This window comes from Garra rufa, chromosome 6 (genome assembly GCF_049309525.1).
Source record: "Garra rufa chromosome 6, GarRuf1.0, whole genome shotgun sequence".
NCBI lineage: Eukaryota > Metazoa > Chordata > Actinopteri > Cypriniformes > Cyprinidae > Garra > Garra rufa.
Window position 1 is genome coordinate 1,586,912 of NC_133366.1, and position 21,623 is coordinate 1,608,534.

At 38.0% G+C, this 21,623-nt stretch overlaps 2 protein-coding genes across 4 annotated transcripts in view; one reads left to right on the forward strand and one right to left on the reverse strand.

Annotated features, from left to right (window-relative positions):
• The window catches only part of trip10b (thyroid hormone receptor interactor 10b), a 19,073-nt gene extending 14,836 nt beyond the window's left edge, over positions 1 to 4,237 (forward strand). Inside the window, exons 9-15 of the mRNA XM_073841723.1 lie at positions 1,465 to 1,626; positions 1,749 to 1,772; positions 2,053 to 2,162; positions 3,209 to 3,341; positions 3,410 to 3,459; positions 3,584 to 3,714; positions 3,801 to 4,237. Of these exons, the coding sequence (XP_073697824.1) occupies positions 1,465 to 1,626; positions 1,749 to 1,772; positions 2,053 to 2,162; positions 3,209 to 3,341; positions 3,410 to 3,459; positions 3,584 to 3,714; positions 3,801 to 3,943 (753 nt within the window). The 3' untranslated portion in view covers positions 3,944 to 4,237. The remainder of the gene's footprint in view (positions 1 to 1,464; positions 1,627 to 1,748; positions 1,773 to 2,052; positions 2,163 to 3,208; positions 3,342 to 3,409; positions 3,460 to 3,583; positions 3,715 to 3,800) is intronic.
• Positions 4,238 to 5,144: 907 nt separating this feature from the next.
• On the reverse strand, positions 5,145 to 21,061 carry sh2d3a (SH2 domain containing 3A). Of its 3 annotated transcripts, XM_073841631.1 has the most exons (16): positions 20,936 to 21,061; positions 20,503 to 20,626; positions 19,437 to 19,542; positions 19,131 to 19,344; positions 15,368 to 15,395; positions 15,172 to 15,294; positions 13,899 to 14,042; positions 13,548 to 13,825; positions 13,360 to 13,442; positions 11,503 to 11,774; positions 10,673 to 11,020; positions 9,186 to 9,301; positions 8,933 to 9,104; positions 6,403 to 6,514; positions 6,142 to 6,327; positions 5,145 to 5,739 (listed from the first exon to the last, which is right to left on the reverse strand). In XM_073841631.1, the coding sequence occupies exons 2-16, from the start codon at positions 20,590 to 20,592 to the stop codon at positions 5,564 to 5,566; spliced, it is 2,448 nt and encodes an 815-aa protein (XP_073697732.1). In that variant the 5' UTR covers positions 20,593 to 20,626; positions 20,936 to 21,061; the 3' UTR covers positions 5,145 to 5,563. The 3 variants fall into 3 exon arrangements, with proteins under 3 accessions (XP_073697732.1, XP_073697729.1, XP_073697730.1); XM_073841628.1 differs by lacking the exons at positions 19,131 to 19,344; positions 19,437 to 19,542; positions 20,503 to 20,626; positions 20,936 to 21,061 and adding an exon at positions 17,438 to 17,750 and having other exon boundaries at positions 15,172 to 15,288; positions 15,368 to 15,401; XM_073841629.1 differs by lacking the exons at positions 19,131 to 19,344; positions 19,437 to 19,542; positions 20,503 to 20,626; positions 20,936 to 21,061 and adding an exon at positions 17,619 to 17,711 and having other exon boundaries at positions 15,172 to 15,288; positions 15,368 to 15,401.
• Between the last annotated feature and the right edge of the window lie 562 nt (positions 21,062 to 21,623).

Sequence of the window (21,623 nt, forward strand, 5' to 3'; positions counted from 1 at the left end):
TTCAAATAAATCATTTTGATGAAGAAAAAAAAACATTAGTTATGCATAAAACATATTAAAAGTAAAATGCACTAAATAAAGAAAAAAAAACAAATTATTAAAAATAAGTGGATTTTATTCAAATTGAGTATAAATGAATTGATAAAAAAAATATTTTCATTTAAATACGTTTGAATAAATTACTCGACAGCAGACTTTGGCATCTTGACTAATCAGAGCACAGTTTGAGCCATTGAGATCTCTTCTGAAACCCTTGTTGTTACTTATCACAAATAGTAACTGGGTTAGTAACTAAGTTACATCATTATCAAAGTAACTAATTACCAGGGTAAAGTAACTATTGTGTTGCTTTAAAAAAATGTTCAGATATGTCAAATAACTAGGATGTCCCCAATAATAAATACGTCAAATGAATAAAACATTGTTTACTAATTTTCCCTATTTTAATGCTGCTGTGGGACAATGTGAGAGACACCTTCCAGGGGCTAAATATCACACCATAGGGGTTACTTTAACCTGCGAACGTGAAAAACATCCTGCAGCAACACTGTTAAACCCTCTGGGGTTGAAGACTTCACCGGTGCGTTTTTTTTCCCTTGATGATCATAAAAAAAGAACTAAAAATACTGAAACATGAGTCTACTTTTGTTTGTGTATAGTCATAATTACAACAAAACAATGTGATTTTGAAATTTAAAGAAAATAAATGGTGCATCCTTTTTATTTTCTTTAAATTACAAAAGCACATTGTTTTGTTGTTGTTATGACTATATCTCTTTCGTCTCGGTCTCCGTCATCTCTCTTCACAGACACGTAAATAAACTGAAGCTTAGCGAATACCTGCCTCACAGACATGAGAAATATATGTATAGAAAGTTTGAAATGTCTACTTTTAAATGAAGTATGTCACATCGAAATCAAATTTTCTCTGCTAAAGTAATCTGTATGATACCAACACGAGCTCCAGTTTTTCCCATCTGAACTCAATATATCTAATGTAATCAACGTCCATGTGAGATGAATGGACATGTAGGTAAATGCCCACATCCGGCCGTAAACGAACATTCATCATGTTAATCTAGTCTACTTTCATTTCTGGAAGAAAACATGCTGAGAGGAATAAGCCAGAATTTACCTCAGAAGAAGAGTGCAACGTGACGCAATGCGCAACTTTACAGGTCCTATGGCTGAGAGAGCGCTAAAAACCACTTTAGTAAGCTCAGTTATAATAACTTCACATTTTATTGTCAGTTAACGCAACAGTATATTAGTTTGTTAACTTGTTACTGCAAAAAGCAATGCCAGTAGAAATGTCGTTTATTTATAACACCATTATTCCCATTTTAGGCAATAGGATCTAATATGTGATTTTTTTTTTTCTTTTTTTCATTCCTGCTCTGTATGAATGAGTAAATGTTAGAAGTGCGCAGAGATTTGCCATGCTCATGTGGTGTTTGTGTGTAGGACACTATGGCTCTCATAGAGCAGTATAAATCGGGTGCGGCGCCTCCTGCTGACGTGGAGTTTGAGGATTACAGTCAGGTAGTCAGAGTTGCCGCATCTGACAACACTGCAGCACACCTGCCGAAGGTCCGCATCAAGCAACTCTTCCACAAGAAAAACAAGGTACGCACAAACAGTCAACCATCACGACACTAGAGCACACATCAGATAGAGATTAGTTCATATGTGGTGTGTTTGTGTAAATATACATGTACTTATGTTTGTGCATGTGTCCGAATTTGCAGTTGACATCCTCCGATAAGAACACGGTGAGCAGCTTTATGCATAATGTTTATTTTTTTGTTTGTATACCATTTATAAGTGATACAAATCCAGTGCATGATCATGAGTGGGGTCAATGTGGTCATAATTGTGCTTGAAATCTGCATACAAATCGTGACTCATCAGTAACTTTCAAATTAACATTTGTTTTAGGGTGGTTGATCTAAGATTGAAGTATACCAAGAGTATGTACTATAGGTGAGGGAGTGTTCAGTCTGAGTGTTTAGTATGTGAAGTATTGATGTTTCTGTGTTTGTGTTTGTGAAGCCCTCATCGATGGAGGATCTCTCTCGTCTCCCTCCGGATCAGAGGAGGAGGCGTCTGCAGGAGAAGATCGATGACATTCAGAAGGAGCTGCAGAGAGAGACGGAGCAGAGGTAGATCATCGTCTCGCTGAGCACCTCTAAATGCGCACACACAACTACCATCAATCATGCAAACCAATAATCCACAACTGTGTTCATGTGATTTAAAAAAAAAAAAAAAAAAAAAATGTTTGCTTGGTCAGACATGATCGAGTTCATTCACTACATCTACACTGACCCCATTTCTGTGACTGCAGATGTAAGTTTCAGGAGCAATAAATGCATTTAAACACAGGAGTACATCCCCTTAATTATCTTTTAGTGTTTGTACAGAACAAACCCAAGATGGTTTGTCTTCAGTCGCAAAAAATTGAGCTTTTCAAGGAAAACATTCCAGGATTTTTTTTTCCATGCAGTGGCCTTAAGTGGTGCTCAAAAGATTGAAGGTTAAAAATGCAGTTTTAGTGCAGCTTCAAAGGGTTCTAAATGATCCCATCTGAGGAATAAGGGTCTTATCTAGTGAATTTTCCTAAAAAAAAAAAAGTAACATTTATAGACGTTTTACCGACCTAGCTCTGCGTCAACTCTGTGCACTCCGGTTCAAGACAGTTAGGGTTTGTCAAAACTCCCATCTCATTTGCTCCTGTTTTTTGTAAAGGGTGTTTGACCTTCTTTGAATGTTCCCTTTGTAAACACTGGGTCCTACTTCTGCATTTAGAAGTTGGAGATGGGAGTTTTTTTTGACATGCCCTAACTGTCTAGAACCAGAGTGCACAGAGTATTCATGTGCATCACAGAGCTAGACAAGACGAGCATTTGAGGTTAAAAAGTATATCAAGTACTTCTTTTAGAAAATAACTGATCATTTCACTAGATAAGACCCTTCTTCCTTGGCTGGGATCTTTTAAAGCTGCATTAAAACAGCATTTTTAACTCATCTATTGAGCACCATTGAAGTCCACTGTATGGAGAAGTTTTCCTCAACAACAACAAAAAATTCTTTGCGACTGAAGAAAGACAGACTTGAACATCTTGGATGACAAGGGGTGAGTAAATGATCATAAAATGTTTTTTTTGGAAGTGAAGTAATCCTTTAACACTGTCTGTTTGTCCATCAGTGAGGCTCTGATGAAGATGAAGGATGTGTATGAGCAGAACTCTCAGCTTGGAGATCCGAGCCGCCTTAAGCCTCAGATCACACAGACCGCTCATAACATTGCCAAACTGAGAGGAGAGCTCAACAAATACCAGGTACAGACACACACAGACACACGCGTGTAGCACTTAGACACACATATAAACACACGTGTGTTCTGCAGGTTCAGCTGACTGAAGCTGGCGGTGGGACGCTGCAACACTATCCCGCCAGGTTGGTCTATAAGCAAACGTCTGTCTTTATATGGGATTGTGTTTGGAAAACATTGACTCTTCTGAAGATGGCAGGTTTGATCTGAGATCACAGTGTGATTGTAACCGGTTTCATGTGTGTGCAGCTCAGAGTATATTGCTGTGCCGAGCGAGTCCAGCATGTCTCCATCAGATAACTTCTACGAGTGTGATTTTGATGAGGACTTTGATGTTGACTTCCCCATCGGCCAGTGCAAAGCGCTTTATGACTTTGACGGTGAGCTGCTTTTTTGGTGCACTTTGTCATTTGGTAAACGTTGAGTCGGTCCGGTCTTGTCGTGAGCATCTGTGTGTGTGTTTCAGGCAGCAGCGAGGGCGCCGTGTCTATGCGTGTGAATGAGCAGCTGAGTCTGATGCAGGAGGATCAGGGTGACGGATGGGTCCGAGTTCAGAGGGCCAATGGAGACGAGGGATACGTGCCGGCGTCCTACATCCAGATCATCTGATCGCACCTTCAGCCACCATCAGAAACGGCTGATAGCATGTTTTACAGGAGCATGAGCTGTGCTCAGGTGACTCCCTCAGCTCTTGTTTTTATGTCATGGGTTTAATGCTTTTGATTTATTTTCTTCCAATCGATATGCATTTTGCAGTTTCTTGTGATTTCCTGGACATTTATAGTTTTAAAACAGACTTTGGTTGTCTTTTCTGTTGTGTTGGTTCATTATTGCATGTAGAATCCTTCAGCTCTCATTGTTGTAACTTCATGAAGCGTAAATACACTCAAGTGTGTCCAAATGTGTGCTGAGTCATTGCCATATTTATTTTAAAGATCCGTTCAATGCAATAATAACTATGACCATATTTATATTAGCGTCCACACAGTATCAATAAGTGCATCTGCCATTTAAAATGCTTGAGCACAACAGGGAACAGTTTTCATTAAGTAATGCACTAAATTTAGATTTGTTTTTATCTAAACCCTATTAATAACCCTTAGAATATATAACATTTGTTGTTATTTTTTATAAAGTCAAGTCACCTTTATTTATATAGCGCTTTTAACAATGCAGATTGTGTCAAAGCAACTGCACAGTATTTAAACAGAACAATAGTGTGTAAGTAACGCATTATTGTAAATCAATTTTCAGTTAAATATGCAAAACTCTGTGTGCAGCCAGCAGGGGGAGACATACACCAAAACACATTTAAAACCAGTAAACTCACATATGTGTATGTCTGTGTGTGTGTATATATAATATATATATATATATATACACACACACACAGACATACACATATGTGAGTTTACTGGTTTTAAATGTGTTTTGGTGTATGTCTCCCCCTGCTGGCTGCACACATATTATTAAACACTCAACAAGTGATGCACAGCCATTTAAGAGACATTATTACACCACAATGTAGCTGACACCTAATACTGGTTATAATTTGAAAGTGAATCAGGTTGTGATGCTGTTTCGTGTTAACTATAAACCAGGGGTGTCCCTGTTCCTAGAGATCTACCTGCAGTGTGTAGTTCCAGCCCTGCTCCAACACAGCTGTCTGTAATTATCAAGTGTGACCCAAGAGATTAATCAGCTGCTTCAGGTGTGTTTGATCAGCACTGGTGCTGAACTTTGTAGGATGGTAGATCTCCAGGAACAAGGCTGGGCATCACTGCTAAAAACTGAACAGACTCAGTTTGATATATTAATATTCATTTTAATCCATAAAGAAATTAAAATATATTCTTTACATATAAAATGTCATAGATGTTTCAGATAAGAGAAAGCGTGCCTCTGAAATTAAGCATATGGATTTGGCACATTTCACTCAAGTGTGAACACAATCACAGCTTTAAAACATCATCATCATCATCATCATCACTGTAAACAAACTGAAGGTGAAGCGTGTCATATTTGCGGTGTTTAAACATTGAATCGTATAATAGGAGAATCCGCTTCACCTTAACAACCGCATTATTACTGAAAGTCCTTTGTCGTCTAATTGTGTTTTGGCTTGCAGAGTTTTTCTGGTCTTTTTTAACATTTATTGTAGTCTGATCCTAAACTCATGAAGATGTGGGTTCATTTATCGAGTGGTTCAGTTCGCCAGTAAGGGACCAGTCAAACCTCTGAGCTCCCATCCGGTTCTAGTTTGTTGGAGAGGACCGTGAGGATCCTGTCGAACTTGGAGTAACGCTCCTTGCGTTCAGCCTTGGCACCCGTTTGTCCCCAGAAGAGCCGAAGGGCGAACTCTGTCTGAAACATCTCCAGCAGCTCCGGGATTGGCTCCCATCCGGCTGGAGGCAGAGAGTGACAGGTCAGTCGTCCAATCAGAGTGTCATAATTCTTTAACGCAGCAACAGTGAAAAAGTCACTAAATTTGGTGCCCAAACTGGCAACACATGTCTGTCATTGTTGCCACTTTGGGCACCAAATTTAGTGACTTTCTCACTGCATTAAAGTCAGAGAGCTGAATGCAAATACAATTTTGTAACATATTTTGTAACTTGTTTCTCGTAATGTTTGTGACAAGGAGCCATTTTGGGAGTATGTTTTACAAGAAAACACTATTTCAGTGTTTTCAGTCTTCAACATATGTTTCACTGTTTCTTTGTAATTGTTTGTGAAGTTTACTAGCAGTTTCTGCAAAAGCTAGTTTGCATTGATAGCATTTGACTGATGCAGGTGTTTGTGTGTACCGGAGAGCAGGCCGTGAGCGTGTTGCGTGCAGTCGTTAGCGTGTAGTGCGGCGTTGCGTGCCGACTGCAGCAGGTTGTAGAGCAGCTGGCAGCCTCTGTCGGTGGATTCCACGCTGTCCTCGCCCTCCATCAGCCTCAGCAACGGCACCATGTGCGGCAGAGACAGCGGCCCTGACACCACGGTGTCTACCACACAAAACACTTGCTGGAAACTCACTCAACATCAACATGAGACACAGTCAGCTCACGACAAACACTCACCGTCGCCCTCATTCAGGGATTTCATGAAGGGTTTGAGACTCTTTTCGAATGTCACAGCGCTGTCGGTGTGATTGCGCCTCAACGCTCTCCACGTCATCTCCAACCTCATCACCTGAGATATTATTTACACTAGTCAACATTTGAAGTGAATTTGAAAACCTTTTATCAAAGTTGTGCTAAAACCAAAACAATATGTCCAAAACTTTGATGAACTTTTTGGATCCATTTCAAAGATTGACTACTGTATATATTAAACATTAAAATTATAGGAGGAACAGAGTTTTTTTTTCATGCATTAATCAGTTTTGAGATTTTGGGTTGTTTGACTTTTCATAACATCTTGTTTCAGACTAGTGGAAAGAAAACATCAAAAACACATTATTATTACAGTTTCTCTATTTGCATCTGTAGATTACAAAACATATAATTATATGTTTGTTCCTCCACTTCAGCAGCACTAACATACACCAAAACTTAAAGATTTATTTCTCTCTGTATTTTGAAGGTTTTTACTGATGGGTTTGTTCATATTCCATTCACGTGGTTTTATAATTGCGCTTTACCTATTTGTATATGTAGATTTAATTTACAGTACATGTCTTTAAAGGCTGATTTCATAAAATTATTTTTTTCTCTACTTCAGCAACACTTACATACATCAAGCTTAGCAGTTTTATTCCTCTCTATATTCTGAAGGTTTTTACTGAGGGGTTTGTTCACATATTATTTACCATGGTTTATAGGACATTTTATTTCTAGAAAAATTGAGAAAGTGCTTATAATTAAAGGTTGTGAGTTTTTTTTTTCTCCACTTCAGCAGCACTTACATACACCAAAACTTAGTTTTATTCCTCTCTATATTCTGAAGGTTTTTACTGAGGGGTTTGTACATATATCATTCATGCTAATTTATAGGACACTTTATTACTAGAAACATGGAAAAAGAGCTTATATTTAAAGTTTGTGAATTTTTTCCTTCACTTAAGCAGCACTAACATTCACCAAAACTTACAGTTATATTCCCCTCTATGTTCTAAAGGTTTTTACTGAAGGGTTTGTTCATATATTATTTAACGTGGTTTATAGGACATTTTATTTCTAGAAAAATTGAGAAAGTGCTTATAATTAAAGGTACGTTTTTTTCTCCACTTCAACAGCACTTACCTACACCAAAACTTACAGTTTTATTCCTCTCTATATTCTGAAGGTTTTTACTGAAGGATTTGTTCATATGTCATTTACACTCATATTATTGCTCTTTATCAATTTGTGTCTGTAGGTTTTTAATTTTTTAATACATATTATAAATATTTGTTTCTCCACTTCAGCAGCACTTACATACACTAAAACTTACAGTTTTATTCCCCTCTATGTTCTAAAGGTTTTTACTGAGGGGTTTGTTCATATATTATTCACACTGATTAATAGGACATTTTATTCCTAAAAGGAATATACCTAGAAAGTTGTGAGTTTTTTCTCTACTTCAGCAGCACTTACATAGACCAAAACTTACAGTTTTATTCCTCTCTATATTCTGAAGGTTTTTACTGAAGGATTTGTTCATATATCATTCCTGCTAATTTATAGGAAACTTTATTACTAGAAACATGGAAAAAGAGCTTATATTTAAAGGTTGTTAAAGGGAGTTTTTTTTCTTCACTTAAACAGCACTAACATTCACCAAAACTTAGTTATATTCCCCTCTATGTTCTAAAGGTTTTTACTGAAGGGTTTGTTCATATATTATTTAACGTGGTTTATAGGACATTTTATTTCTAGAAAAATTGAGAAAGTGCTTATAATTAAAGGTTGTAAGTTTTTTTCTCCACTTCAACAGCACTTACATAAACCAAAACTTACAGTTTTATTCCTCTCTATATTCTGAAGGTTTTTACTGAAGGATTTGTTCATATGTCATTTACACTCATATTATTGCTCTTTATCAATTTGTGTCTGTAGGTTTTTAATTTTTTAATACATATTATAAATATTTGTTTCTCCACTTCAGCAGCACTTACATACACTAAAACTTACAGTTTTATTCCCCTCTATGTTCTAAAGGTTTTTACTGAGGGGTTTGTTCATATATTATTCACACTGATTAATAGGACATTTTATTCCTAAAAGGAATATACCTAGAAAGTTGTGAGTTTTTTCTCTACTTCAGCAACACTTACATACACCAAAACTTACAGTTTTATTCCTCTCTATATTCTGAAGGTTTTTACTGAAGGATTTGTTCATATATCATTTACACTCATTTATTATTGCTCTTTATCTATTTGCATTTGTAGATTCCAAGTTCAATACATATTTTAAAAGTTTGTTCCTCCACTTCAGCAGCACTTACATAAACCAAAACCTAAGAGTTTTATTCCTCTCTATATTCTGAAAGCTTTTACTGAAGGGGGTTTTCTTCGAATTCACTTCAACTGGAGACGTATGGTAAAAACATAAATTGTTATCCTATTCTTTAATATATCATTTAAAACAACTATTATTTTGCATTTGAACTCTGTGTAGGAAATACCTGCGGCATCTCCAGTGCTTTCATGACAGCGGAGAAGGCGTACAGGTCGTGTGTGGTGTTGCGCAGCTCTTGTGCCAGCTGGATGATCCTGTGCAGCACCATCGCCCGCTGCCCCACCGTCCCCGTACAGCCCAGAAGATCCACCGCCACGCCCAGAGCCAGAGTGTGATGCCTGATGGGGAATCACACCATGATGGCATCACACGACACATGAAATCATCACCATCACCATCACCATCACGACAGCACGCACCTCTCCAGCAGGTCCTGTCTGAGCTGGCCTCCGTGTGGCAGCGTGATGAGCTCCAGACCGGTTTCCACTCCCATGATCCTCTTCTGTTCCACCGTCACACCTGTGACCCGAGCCACCTGAGACAGACAGAGGCTCATGAGACGTGTATTGTGTTTTTTTATGAACTATTATAGCTTTTATTAATAAATTTAATAAGCTTTTATTAACTGCAAAAAGATCTTTCTCAGAATTTTTGGCTCGTTTTCCACTACAATCTTAAATCAAGATAAATTTACTTGAGAAGCAAAATTCCGTTTGTTATTACATTTTATTTTCTGAAAACATTATGCATAAAACAATACAAAAACAAATGATAAAATCTACCAACGGGGTCAGAAAAATAAACTTAATTCAAAGTCAAAACAGCATTCTTTTTTGCAATTTGTTCTTTTTAGCATAAATTCTCAGAAAATAAGACTTAGTATCTTAAGTTTTCAGTTTCAGTAATTTTTGTATGCTTTTGTCATTTTTATTGTCATTATTTCAGTTTTAGTTCCATATTCATTTATTTCAAGTTCCATAAAAAATAAACTTACTTAATATTTTTGTTCACATTTGTACTGTTTTCCAGTACAAATGTCTGAACATACTTAAATCAAGATACACTTACTTGAGAAGCGAAATAACTTAAAATATTTATTCTTTTTAGTGTAGATATTTAGATATTTAAAATCAACTTAATTCAGAGGAAAACTCTTTTTTTTTAGCATAAACTCAATTTTTATCAGTTTTTCAGAAAAGTCCATTCTTAAGTCAATTTGATGTCACATAAATGTCTCTTGATTTAAGTTCATACATACAGTATATATTCTTTTTAGTCTAGATGTTTAAAATAAACGCAATTCAGATGAAAGCAGATGTTTTTTCAGAAAACAAGATCTATCCTAAGTCATGAGATCTATCCTAATATCTCAAGTCAATTTGATGGCACATAAATGTACCCTGATTTAGGAATATTTAATATTTGTAGATATGTATTATTTTTTAGTTTAGATAATTGTATATTTAAAATGATCTATTCTAAGTCATGAGGTCTATCGACACATTTCAAGTCACATAAATGTATCTTGATTTAAGAACATTCATTATTTTTTAGATATTTATTCTTTCTTAGTCTTGATATTTGTATATCTCAACTTCTCTTCATTCAAAAATTTTGATCAGCTCTTCAGAAAGGTCACTTCTTAAGTCAGTTTGAAGTCACATAAATGTCTCTTGATTTAAACCTGTTCACATACATTTGTACAAGGTAAGACAAAAATACTAGAAAGTTATTTTTCAGTGTACCAAATTTAGTGCCTTAAACCAATTTTGCTTAATTGCAAGGTAACATTTCTAGTTTTCATGTAGTTTAGGTTTGCCATATAATATTTTATTTCAGCTTCACTTCTATTAACAAAAGGGTTTTAATAGTTTCAGTGAGTGATGATAATGCTGGCGTGTGGTACCTGGCAGTTGACGCTGAGCATGTGTAGAGCGGTGGTCCTGCCGTCGGTGCGCGTCAGCAGCTCTTTGACCTTCATCAGGACGCTCTGATCCAGCGGACGGTTGTTGTCCGGCAGCATGAGTGAGCGGAACTCATCCAGACGGAAACATGATGTGGTCTCAGTCTGCGGCCGCTCGAAGTGCCAGTCGCGCTCCTCTTCTTCAATCCTATCGCTCTCCCTGTGCTCCTCCTCCAGCTTCTGCGCCTCCAGGAAACCGAAGCTGGTCTCGGTGAGACGTGCGCGACTGGTCCATCGCTCCTGAGCGCGGAGACGCGCCGCGTGACCTTTGGGCAACATGGTGATGGGGACCTGCGCAAGGTCAAAGGTGAGTTCATAGCATCTAATTATTAAATAATTATCACTTTGGCTTCTTTGAAACTTTGAAGTCAACATGAAACAATTTGCAAACAGCAGGGTTGGGGTCAATTCAGGAATGAACTCAACAATTCCAATTCAAAGAATATAAACTATTAAGCCAATCAAGTCAAATTATTTTATTTAGCAACTCAAGTGGAATTTATTGGAATTTATTTGATTTCAATGTTTCCTGACATTCCAATTCAATTCCAATTCCATTCCAGGAAGTGAATTGGAATTTACCATTCATTCTCAATTCAGTTCATGAATGGCCCCAACCCTGGCAAACAGTTACTATTCTAGTTAGGACCCCTTTGACAAACCTTAGGAAGGACCCCCAAGAAATTTGACTTCTCCCAAGAATATTTGCATTTGCTCGCAAACATTTTAGGCTTACTTTTTAAGTAAGTTTGCATAAGGTTATGAACTCTCACCTGCGGCACCAGCTCACCGTACAGGCCGCCAGGATCAGACTCCGGTTCGGGTTGAGTCGGAGTGAAAACGATGGAGATCCGCAACGGTTTGGGTGGAGCTCGTGAATGCAGCTGTCCATCGGAGCCACGCAGAGGACAGCCGCCGAGACTCGACTGGCTAGACGGAGTGGCACAGGAAGCAGCTGGGCTGAGCACAGGCTCACTTCCTGTGCGAAACACTGGGGAAACGGGGGCGGGGCTAGACTCCTGTGATGGACAGCTCTGAGGGACACCTGCATAACATTAACAAATCATTCTGTGTGATATTCAGAACTCAGATCAGTTTTTAAATGCTGTAGCACGTGAAAGTTTGGGAAACCCCTTGCAGAATCTGTGAAAATCATATAAAATGCATGTCATTTTTTATTTAGTACTGTCCTGAGTAAGATTTTTGACATAAAAGATATTTACATGTAGTCCAGAAGACCAAAAAAGAGCTGAAATTGTTAAAATAACCCCCTTCAAAAGTTTGAGAACCCTTGGTTCTTAATACTTTGTTTGTTACCTGGATGATCTACCAGTTTTTTTGTTTTTGTTTTGTGATGGTTGTTCAGTCCCTTGTTTGTTCTGAACAGTTCGACTGAGCACTTCTCTTCAGAAAAATCCTCAATGTTTTCCAGCATCTTTTACATCTTTGAACCCTTTCCCACAATGACTGTATGATTTTGAGATCCATCTTTTCACACTGAGAACAACTGAGAGACTCAAACACGACTATTAAAAAAGGTTCAAACCATGCATTAACAGAATGAAGATGTCCAAATGTTTCTTATTTTGTTGAAATATCATTATTTTCCATTTAGTACTGCCCTTCGGAAGCAATAGAAGATACTATAAATAACCCCCTTCAAAAGTTTGGGAACCCTTGGTTCTTAATACTTTGTTTGTTACCTGGATGATCTACCAGTTGTTGTTTTTTGTGATGATTGTTCAGTCCCTTGTTTGTTCTGAACAATTAAACTGAGCACTGCTCTTCAGAAAAATCCTCCAGCTCCTGCAGATTCTTTGGTTTTCCAGCATTTTTGCATATTTGAACCCTTTCCAGCAGTGACTGTATGATTTTGAGAGCCATCTTTTCACACTGAGGACAACTGAGAGACTCAAACACAACTATTACAAAAGGTTCAAACACTCACTGATGCTCCAGAAGGAAATGCAATTTTTGAGAGCCGGGGGCTGAAAACTTTTTGAATGTGAAGATTAAGATAAATTGTACTTAATTTGTTCTCCAGGAAACATGCAAGTATCTTCTATTGCTTCCGAAGGGCAGTACTAAATGGAAAATAGTGATATTTCAACAAAATAAGAAACATTTGGACATCTTCATTCTGTTAATGCATGGTTTGAACCTTTTTTAATAGTCGTGTTTGAGTCCCTCAGTTGTCCTCAGTGTGAAAAGATGGATCTCAAAATCATACAGTCACTGCTGGAAAGGGTTCAAATACGCAAAAATGCTGGAAAACCAAAGAATCTGCAGGAGCTGGAGGATTTTTCTGAAGAGCAGTGCTCAGTTTAACTTTTCAGAACAAACAAGGGACTCATGAACAACTATCACTAAACAAAAAAGTGGTAGATCATCCAGGTAAGAACAGTATCACGAGTTCCCAAACTTTTGAAGGGGGTTATTTTAATAATTTAAGCTATTTTGTTCCTTACCTCTTTTATGTCAAACATCTTACTCAGGACAGTACTAAATAAAAAATAACATGCATTTTGTATGATCTCTCTTATTTTGTCACAATTCATTTTCACAGATTCTGCAAGGGGTTCCCAACCGTTCACATGCCACTGTATGTTCACAAACATATGTGTGTGTACCTGTGCGGAGGTTGCTGTCAGATTGTGCCGACTGCAAAAACGGTCTCCCCACTGTCTCCAGATTAGCAGGCTGACTGCCACTCCTAACACACGGGTGATGAGGTGGATAATTAGCTTGCATACTTTAAAAATACAAATGTCATCTGCTAGAACAAGAACACATTCTGGGGTTGCGGTGGTGTGTTTACCTGAGCAGATTGTTGCTGGTGACCAGCAGTGTGTCTCTCTGAGAGGAGCTCAGGCTCCGCCTCTTGCTCTGACCGCGCGACAGGAGGGAGGAGCTTGACAACCTCGCGGCCTGACGCTCCTGGATGATGCGCAGAGGCAGAGTGCGTGTGATTGGCTGAAAGATGATGACGCCGGTGGAATGTGAGATGGGACGCCGTCCGCCGACGTGAAAGCGAATTAAGGCTGGAATATTATCGAACTGTTCGTTCTCAAACTGAAAGAGCTCCCGGGTGTAACCCTACAAACACACACACACACACGTCAGAATCAGCATCTCACAGAAATGATAAACGCTGAGATGGATGACACACCTGTTTGGGTCGCAGAACGATACGTATGATTTTGAAGTGCATGGGTTGATTTTTCCACATGCAGGTCAGGACATATTCGCCCGCGCTGGAGCTGGAGTCACGCACCAGGAACTCCCCGTCTCTACTCAACAACTGCTCCGCTCCCTGAGAAAACATATCAGTACAAATAGATTTTACAAACCAGTCATAAGAGTACTTTTTTTACCTCAAAGGTGATTAAATAAGATTTGCATTGGTGTATGGTTTGTTAGGATAGGACTATATTTGGCTAAGAAACAACTATTGAAAATCTGGAATCTGAGGGTGCAAAAAAAAAAAAAAAAATCAAAATACTGAGAAAATCACCTTTAAAGTTGTCCAAATTAAGTTCTTAGCAATGCATATTACTAATCAAAAATTAAGCGTTGATATATTTATGTTAGGATGCATACAAAATATCTTCATGGAACATGATCTTTATTTAATATCCTAATGATTTTTGGCATTAAAGAAAAATCTATACATTTGACCCTTATAATGTGTTTTTAGCTATTGCTACTAATATACCCGTGCTACTTAAGACTGGTTCTGTGCTCCAGGGTCACAAATAAGTCAACAAATGTGTACATGAATAATTAAACAATAAAATAAATAGCTACACAATAAATAAAACATTGAAATTAGATTAAAAAGGTGTACAAATAAATAAGTTAATGAAGAAATACATGCATTAAAAAACATTTAAGTTCAAAGATTTTAATTTGGGGGTCCATCCTAAACAAATGGCATCTAAAAGATTGAAAACCTAAAAGAAATCAACTGCATGTCACACAGTCTGTTCTTCAATGTCCAACTCAAACTATCTCCCAAATGGGAGAGAAAAGGGCCCCAAGTCTTAAAGAAGTAAAATGGTTTGTTTTAAAGGAACAAACTGAAGGCTTCAAATGGCATCTAAAAGATTGAAAACCTAAAAGAAATCAACATGTTCATAATGCTTTATCAAAACCCATATCCTATTGTTTTTTTCCAAGGAACACAAAAGCAGACATTTCAACATGGAAAGATGTGAACTCGTGTCAGTTCCTCACACTGAAACATCACATGACCAGAGAACACTTGGAATAATGCATGCTACTTTTATGATTCTAATCTGCTTTTTATGCTTATTCAGGCTGCTATAAGTGTTCATGTGGAAAGGAGCTGCATAAGCTTTCTCCTATTCTCTTCCACAGAGGAAATCATCACCATTTTGCAGATGTTGATGAACAATAGCAGTAGACACACAAACACAGACCTCACGCCGCAGCTGTCCATGATACCAGGCGTGACTCCTCAGATCTTCAGTGCTGAGCTTGAGTTCCTCCTCCAGCTCCTTCTTCAGAGAGTCCATGTCCTTCAGGCCCGAGAACACCTTCAGAAACATCACAGTAACACAGTAAAGCACTGAGGTTCTAGTGGGGCTCAAATGAGTTACAGCAAGACTCTCTCACCTGACTGATGAAGGCCGTCACACTCTTCCTCCTGCTGCAAAACAGAGCACAACAGGTTATATGTGTTGCATTCTTTATATTTATATACTGTATATATTGTATGTATATATATGTATTCTTTCTTGTTTTATGTTGTTAATTTGTAATATTTACATTTCTGTATTTTTCAGACTCTTTTATTACATTCAAGTGCTTTCAAGCTACACATTTTACTTTCAAGTTACATTTATAATGTAACTTGACAGCTATTTTTTGTTTGTTTTTGCATTGGTCAATTTTGAGATTTTTTTTTTTTTTTTGCATTTTAGCTATTTGCACCTGAGGTTTTTTTTTTTTTTTACAAACACCAAACTTTTTTTTTTTGCATTTTTTTTTTGCACTTTTTTTTTGCATTTTAGCTATTTGCACCTGAGTTTTTTTTTTTTTTTTACAAACACCAAACTTTTTTTTTTTTTGCAAAAAAAAAGCAACATCAACAAAAACATAAAGACAAACCATACATTAATAACAGTCATCTTCAAAGGGGTCGTAGTAAAACAATCAAGGCACCAATATTATGCTTATCTCAACTCTGTCAATGTAACGTCAAACAGTCCGTTCCATAATGTCCAACTCAAACTATCTCCCAAATGGGAGAGGGCCCCAAGTTTTGAAGAATTAAAATGGTTTGTTTTAAAGGAACAAACTGAAGGCTTCAAACAGCATAATGTCCAATACACTCTTAGTCCGTTGTGTCTTTATTGGTGATTTCTCAGAAATCCACTGCAGCAGTATGCAACTTCTAGCAGTAAATAATACAATGTTGATCAACTAAATCTTAGAAGAGCCAATCTTTTCAGTTATATTCCTCTCTATTTTATCTAGGTTTTCCCTGAGGGGGGTGTTCATATTTCATTTACACTGACTGACTCTACAACATTTTTCTCCTAGAAACATGGTGAAAATCTGCTTGATTTCTGTCTGTTGGCAGCATTTTCTAATTTATGGAGTGATAAAAAGAGAAAAACATTGTACTCTATGTCAACAAAATCAAACCATGAATTATGAACCCGGCTTCATCCAGTGTTCAGATTAATATTCTGGAAATGAATGCAAATGAGTCTGCATTTAATTAGTTCCAGGAACCCAAATGTTTACGTTTGTCCAGCACTGAAACACATGGTCCTCAGACATGAACTTCAGCTGCTCTCTCATGCTGACCGTCCTCGTCCTGAGGCCAGCATTATGAAGTGTTACACAATCGTGACGATGATCCTGCTGACTGCAGGGATTTAACTCTGTATAACACACTGCTAGACATGCATTCAAGTAGAAAGCCACTTCCTCTCTGTGAATCCTTCCACCACACCCTCCGTCTGCTCAGAACACTGACCGTCCCAAACTCTTCTCCGTTAAAAACTCGGAGACCTCTGAGAACGGCACGTTAAAGCGCTTCACACCACTGACACGGAGACTGGTGTTTTTGAATATCACTTTAATGGCGTTTCCTTCCCATCGCTCAGCCAAACCCAACGCATTGTGTCCTCTGGACATCAGGGAATGTCCTGGGATTGGTTGCCATGGAAACGGATGTTATGGGCTTTTCCTGACCTTCTGGATTCAAGGTTGATTCTGTCAACCCCCTCCCGAAAACAATTAACACTCAGGCAATGAGTTCACTTTAACGTGCTTTCCTCATATCCATGCCCTAATCACAGCAACAACTAGTGACTGAGATAAAGCTGCACTAAGTACTATAGTTTTTATCATGTTGCACTATGGTGATCAGCCAGCTATAATGACAGAAAACCATGCACATACAATAGTAAACACATGTTACCGAGTTCGTCTACATTTAGAACAGCTCATGTTTTCCAGATTTAAAGAGCTAATAACACACACTTGAGCTCACCAGCACACAACAAACTAATGATGCAAACTTACTTAAAGTATCCAAAACTCGAGTTTAAAGAACAGATATAAAGTGTAGCATATCAAAGGTCTCAGCAACAGCAGTTCTGCCCTTCCCATCGCAAACAGCGGGATAATCATTAACAGGGTCCGAGAACAAGAGAACCGGCAGAAACCTACCTGGAAAAATAAAAGAAATCCCTGTGCTGGAGTTTCTCAACGGGAGATCATGATCCAAGTGTTTCTTCTTGCACAGCAGATCCCTCACAGCTGACGAGTTCACACACGCTCCGCTGCGCTCCTCCCGCGCGCGCACGCGCCGCTATCTCTCGCGCATTCTTTGCATTCCGCGCGCACTCACCTGTGTGACGCCGCCCGAGGCCCTGAAAACCCAAAACCCGGTCGACATGCCTGATCTCCGGCGGCAGAGAGAGACCTGTGTCGGCTTGATCTGTCGACGCCCCGTCGAGCTGCGTTTAACCAGAGACGCGCGCGTTGCGCAAGCCTCCGCGTTCACACCGTATGCGCGTTCACACGGAAGAATCCAAAGTGTGAGCCGTGACATGTTGCTCTTAAAATGACGACAGAATGAGAAAAAAAGTTAACTTGTATCTGTACGTGTTTTTTTTTATAGGGCAGCTCGGCGCATGTTGTCACACGTTTTACTCAAATATATTTTTCTGTGGGTAAGTTTATTTTTGAAAGCAAATACCTTAAAGATAAACTTTTACAAGTAAATAGAATTTAATATTTAATTTAATTTATATATTTTTGGAACCTCTGATACTTCTTTTAGGATTCTTTGATGTATGAAAAGTTCAAAAGAACCGCATTTATTCAAAATTGAAATCTTTTCTGACAATATAAGTCTTTACTATCCTTTTTTAAATCAATTTAACACATCCTTACTGAATACAAGTATTAATTTATTTCTAAGAGAGTAAGAAAAAAAAAACTGACCTCAAGCTTTGAACGAGGTGTTTATTGTTATAAACGGTTTCTATTTTAAATAAATGCTGTTCTTTTTAATGTTTTATTCATCAAAGAATGCTGAAAAAAGTATCACAGGTTCCAAAAAATATATTAAGCAGCACAGTGCAACGCTGATAATAAATCATTTAGAATGATTTCTGAAAGATCATGTGACGCTAAAGACTGGAGTAATGATGCTGGAAATTCAGCTTTGCATCACAGGACTAAATTGTATTTTAAAGTATATTCAAACAGAAAATCATTATTTTAAATTGCATTAACATTTCACAATATAACAGTTTTTTTCTGTATTTTTAATCAAATAAATGCAGCCTTGATGAGCAGAAAAGTCTCCTTTAAAAAGCATTAAAAATCTTACTGATCCCAAATGTTTGAGCAACAGTGTTGAATTATGTTGAAGTTTGGAGGACAGAATTCATTAGAATATGCTAATAAACTAGTTTTCTCGTGGCCATGAGTTGAATTACCACAGAAATCTGAGACTAACAGCATAACTGCCTTCATGATTGGTATTTGCACATTATATTAGATAAGATTATACTGCACTGTGTGTGGCATAGATAACTCAGCATTTAAATAAAGGAATGGCTGCCCACTGCTCCGGGTGTGTGTTCACGGTGTGTGTGTGTTCGCTACTGTGTGTGTGCACTTGGATGGGTTAAATGCAGAGCACAAATTCCTAGTACGGGTCACCATACTTGGCCTCACGTCACCTCCTTATTCAACTATAACTGAACCAATTCCATGTATGCAAACCATGCAGTCATTTACAAATTAGTAGTTTACTCACTAAAGCTAATTCTACTTGAATTTGGCACATGGTTAGTGTCAGTGTAATTAATAAATTACTAGGGTAAATTAAATATGGTTATAAACGCACCTGAGTTTGTGTTTGATGGAGGGGGCGTGGTCTGCATCACAGGTGTGGGATGGGAGCTGGAGGCAGGAGGCGGAGACTCTCTGGTTGTCACGGCGACGTAGTCGCGGCACAATGCTGAGACGGAAGAGGTCAGCGGTGGGTTTGACCAGGTCAAGCGATGAGACCAGAAAGTGCTTACGACTCATAGTGCCAGTCATTACTGTAGAGCTATTCTCTGAGGAGAGAGAGAGAGAGCGTGATATCAACTATAATGCAGAATGAGGACACAATGAAGACTGGTTTGCATTTATCTGTGTGTGTTTTCACCTTTGTCAGGCTGTTGTTTCTGTAGTTGATTTAGGATGGTTGTTCTGTGATCTGGATCTTCAACTCCCATCAGTCTAAGATCATCTTCTGTTACTAATAGGAGACCCTATACAGACACACACTCAGTATTTCATTATTCACAGGAATAGTTAACTCAAAAATGAAAATTGGCACTCGCTCACCAATGGATCCTATGTAGTGAATGGGTGCCGTCAGAATGAGAAACAGCTGATAAAAACATCACAAAAATCCACACCACTCCAGTCCATCGGTTAACATCTTGAGAAGACAAAAGCTGAAACAAATCCATCAAGACATTTTTAACTCAAATCTGAGTCCATAATCCATAATAAGTACGCTTCTTCCGGTGAAAAGTCCATCTACTGTTGTCTCTCACATCAAAATCCAGCCACATGTTTGTTTAGAGCTGTTTCGGATTGTAAACAATGCTTGATCAGTGCAGATTTCTCTCCTGATTCAGACCAATCCACTTTTTACTAGAGGAAGCGTTATCATAGATTATGGACTTGTGTTTTAGTTTAAAAATGTCTTAATGATGGATTTGTTTCAGCTTTTGTCTTCTCATTATATTATTGTGATGTTTTTTATCAGCTGTTTGAACTCTGGTACTGACGGCACCCATTCACTCCAGAGGATCTATTGGTGAGAATAAAATTACACACTTTATTACACAGTGCTGTGTACAAATATTCAATGTAGTCCCTCAATTAATAAACACAGCATGTGTAATAATTGTAAAAAAGAATGTGACAAATGCACTTCAACATAGTTTTATATGAAATATCAACTACACTGTAAAAAACTATTTGTCGAGTCAAGTTAAAATAATTTGTTACCCAGCTGGCTTAAAATTTTAAGTTGAATCAACTCAAAGTTGTCGCTTAGTACAACTTAACATTTCAAGTTGACTGAACTTAAAATTTTAAGACAGCCAGGCAAAAAAATATTTTAGCTTGACACAACAAATTGTTTTTTACAGTGTAGACAATCAAAGTAAAAATGTACCCTCATGACTGGTTTTGTGTCCAGGGTTACATATGTGTACCTCCAGGCCGTAAGTGTGTTTCTCCAGCGCGCTCGTGTACTGCGGCAGTCCGATGTGTCTCAGCCAGCGTCTGATCGAGCGATTGTTCATGACTCAAACCTACAGACAATCTGCTTCATCGGTTCTAAAACACAAAAACACAAAGTCCTGTCATAGCTTTTAGCTGCACAAAAACAGAAAGCCTGATCAAGTTACTGATCAGCATATGCAAGAGCGCTGTTGAGTAATATTTACTGTTTTTTTTTTTTTTTTTATAATTCGTGTTGCATAAAATGTCTTGTTTATATGCATGCACAACAATCATGCAAATAGTGCACTTCAGAATTTGCATTTAGACGCAGTTCATGTCAGACACCATGATTAAACTTTCAGTTTGTGTTTGTTCATCAAATGCAGCAAAATTATATTTTATCAGTACTAATTTAATTCCTACCTGAGCTGCTAAACTCCTGTTGGTGTTTTCTCGTATCCGTTATCTTGTCTCTTTTTATTTATGTTTTAGTCGTCAGATTTTTTGTCTTTCTAATATTATTTTGCCCAACTCTTGTCCGCATCTGTCTTTCTCCGCGTTTGAGTTCCAGCGGCCGCTGATGGAGGAACCTGAGGCGCTGCGTTCTGATTGGCTGCTGCAGCCGCTGTCCTCTTATCAGCCAATCACAGCGCAGGAATCTCTGTGTGAAGTTGCGGCTTCGGTCTGCAGGTTGAAACACATTCAGAGTTTCTCAGAACAAAATCAGCTCGACTCAACCAGCGGTTGTGTGAGAAATTAGCAGGTAACGATCCTCTAACTGGTCCGACGTGATTCTAGTCATTCCGAGGTAGTGTGTTTGATTCCCAGGTAAATATATAAACCCAATGACTGGGAGTCACTTTGAAGTCATATAACTGTGAGTATAAATTAGTTGCACTCTTTTAGTTGTCAATCAGTTCTTCACAATGAGAAAAAAAACCATCAAATCAAATGTAAAATTGTTCAGCGCTCCAAGCTGTAGTTTCATCATTACACCAGGAGGTGGCGACTAGTTAGTGACTTTTACGACCACAAACCACATGTAGCGCCTGCAAACTAACGCTACAATGAGGCCTAAAGTGTTGTTTATAAGAAACACATCAGCAGTGAC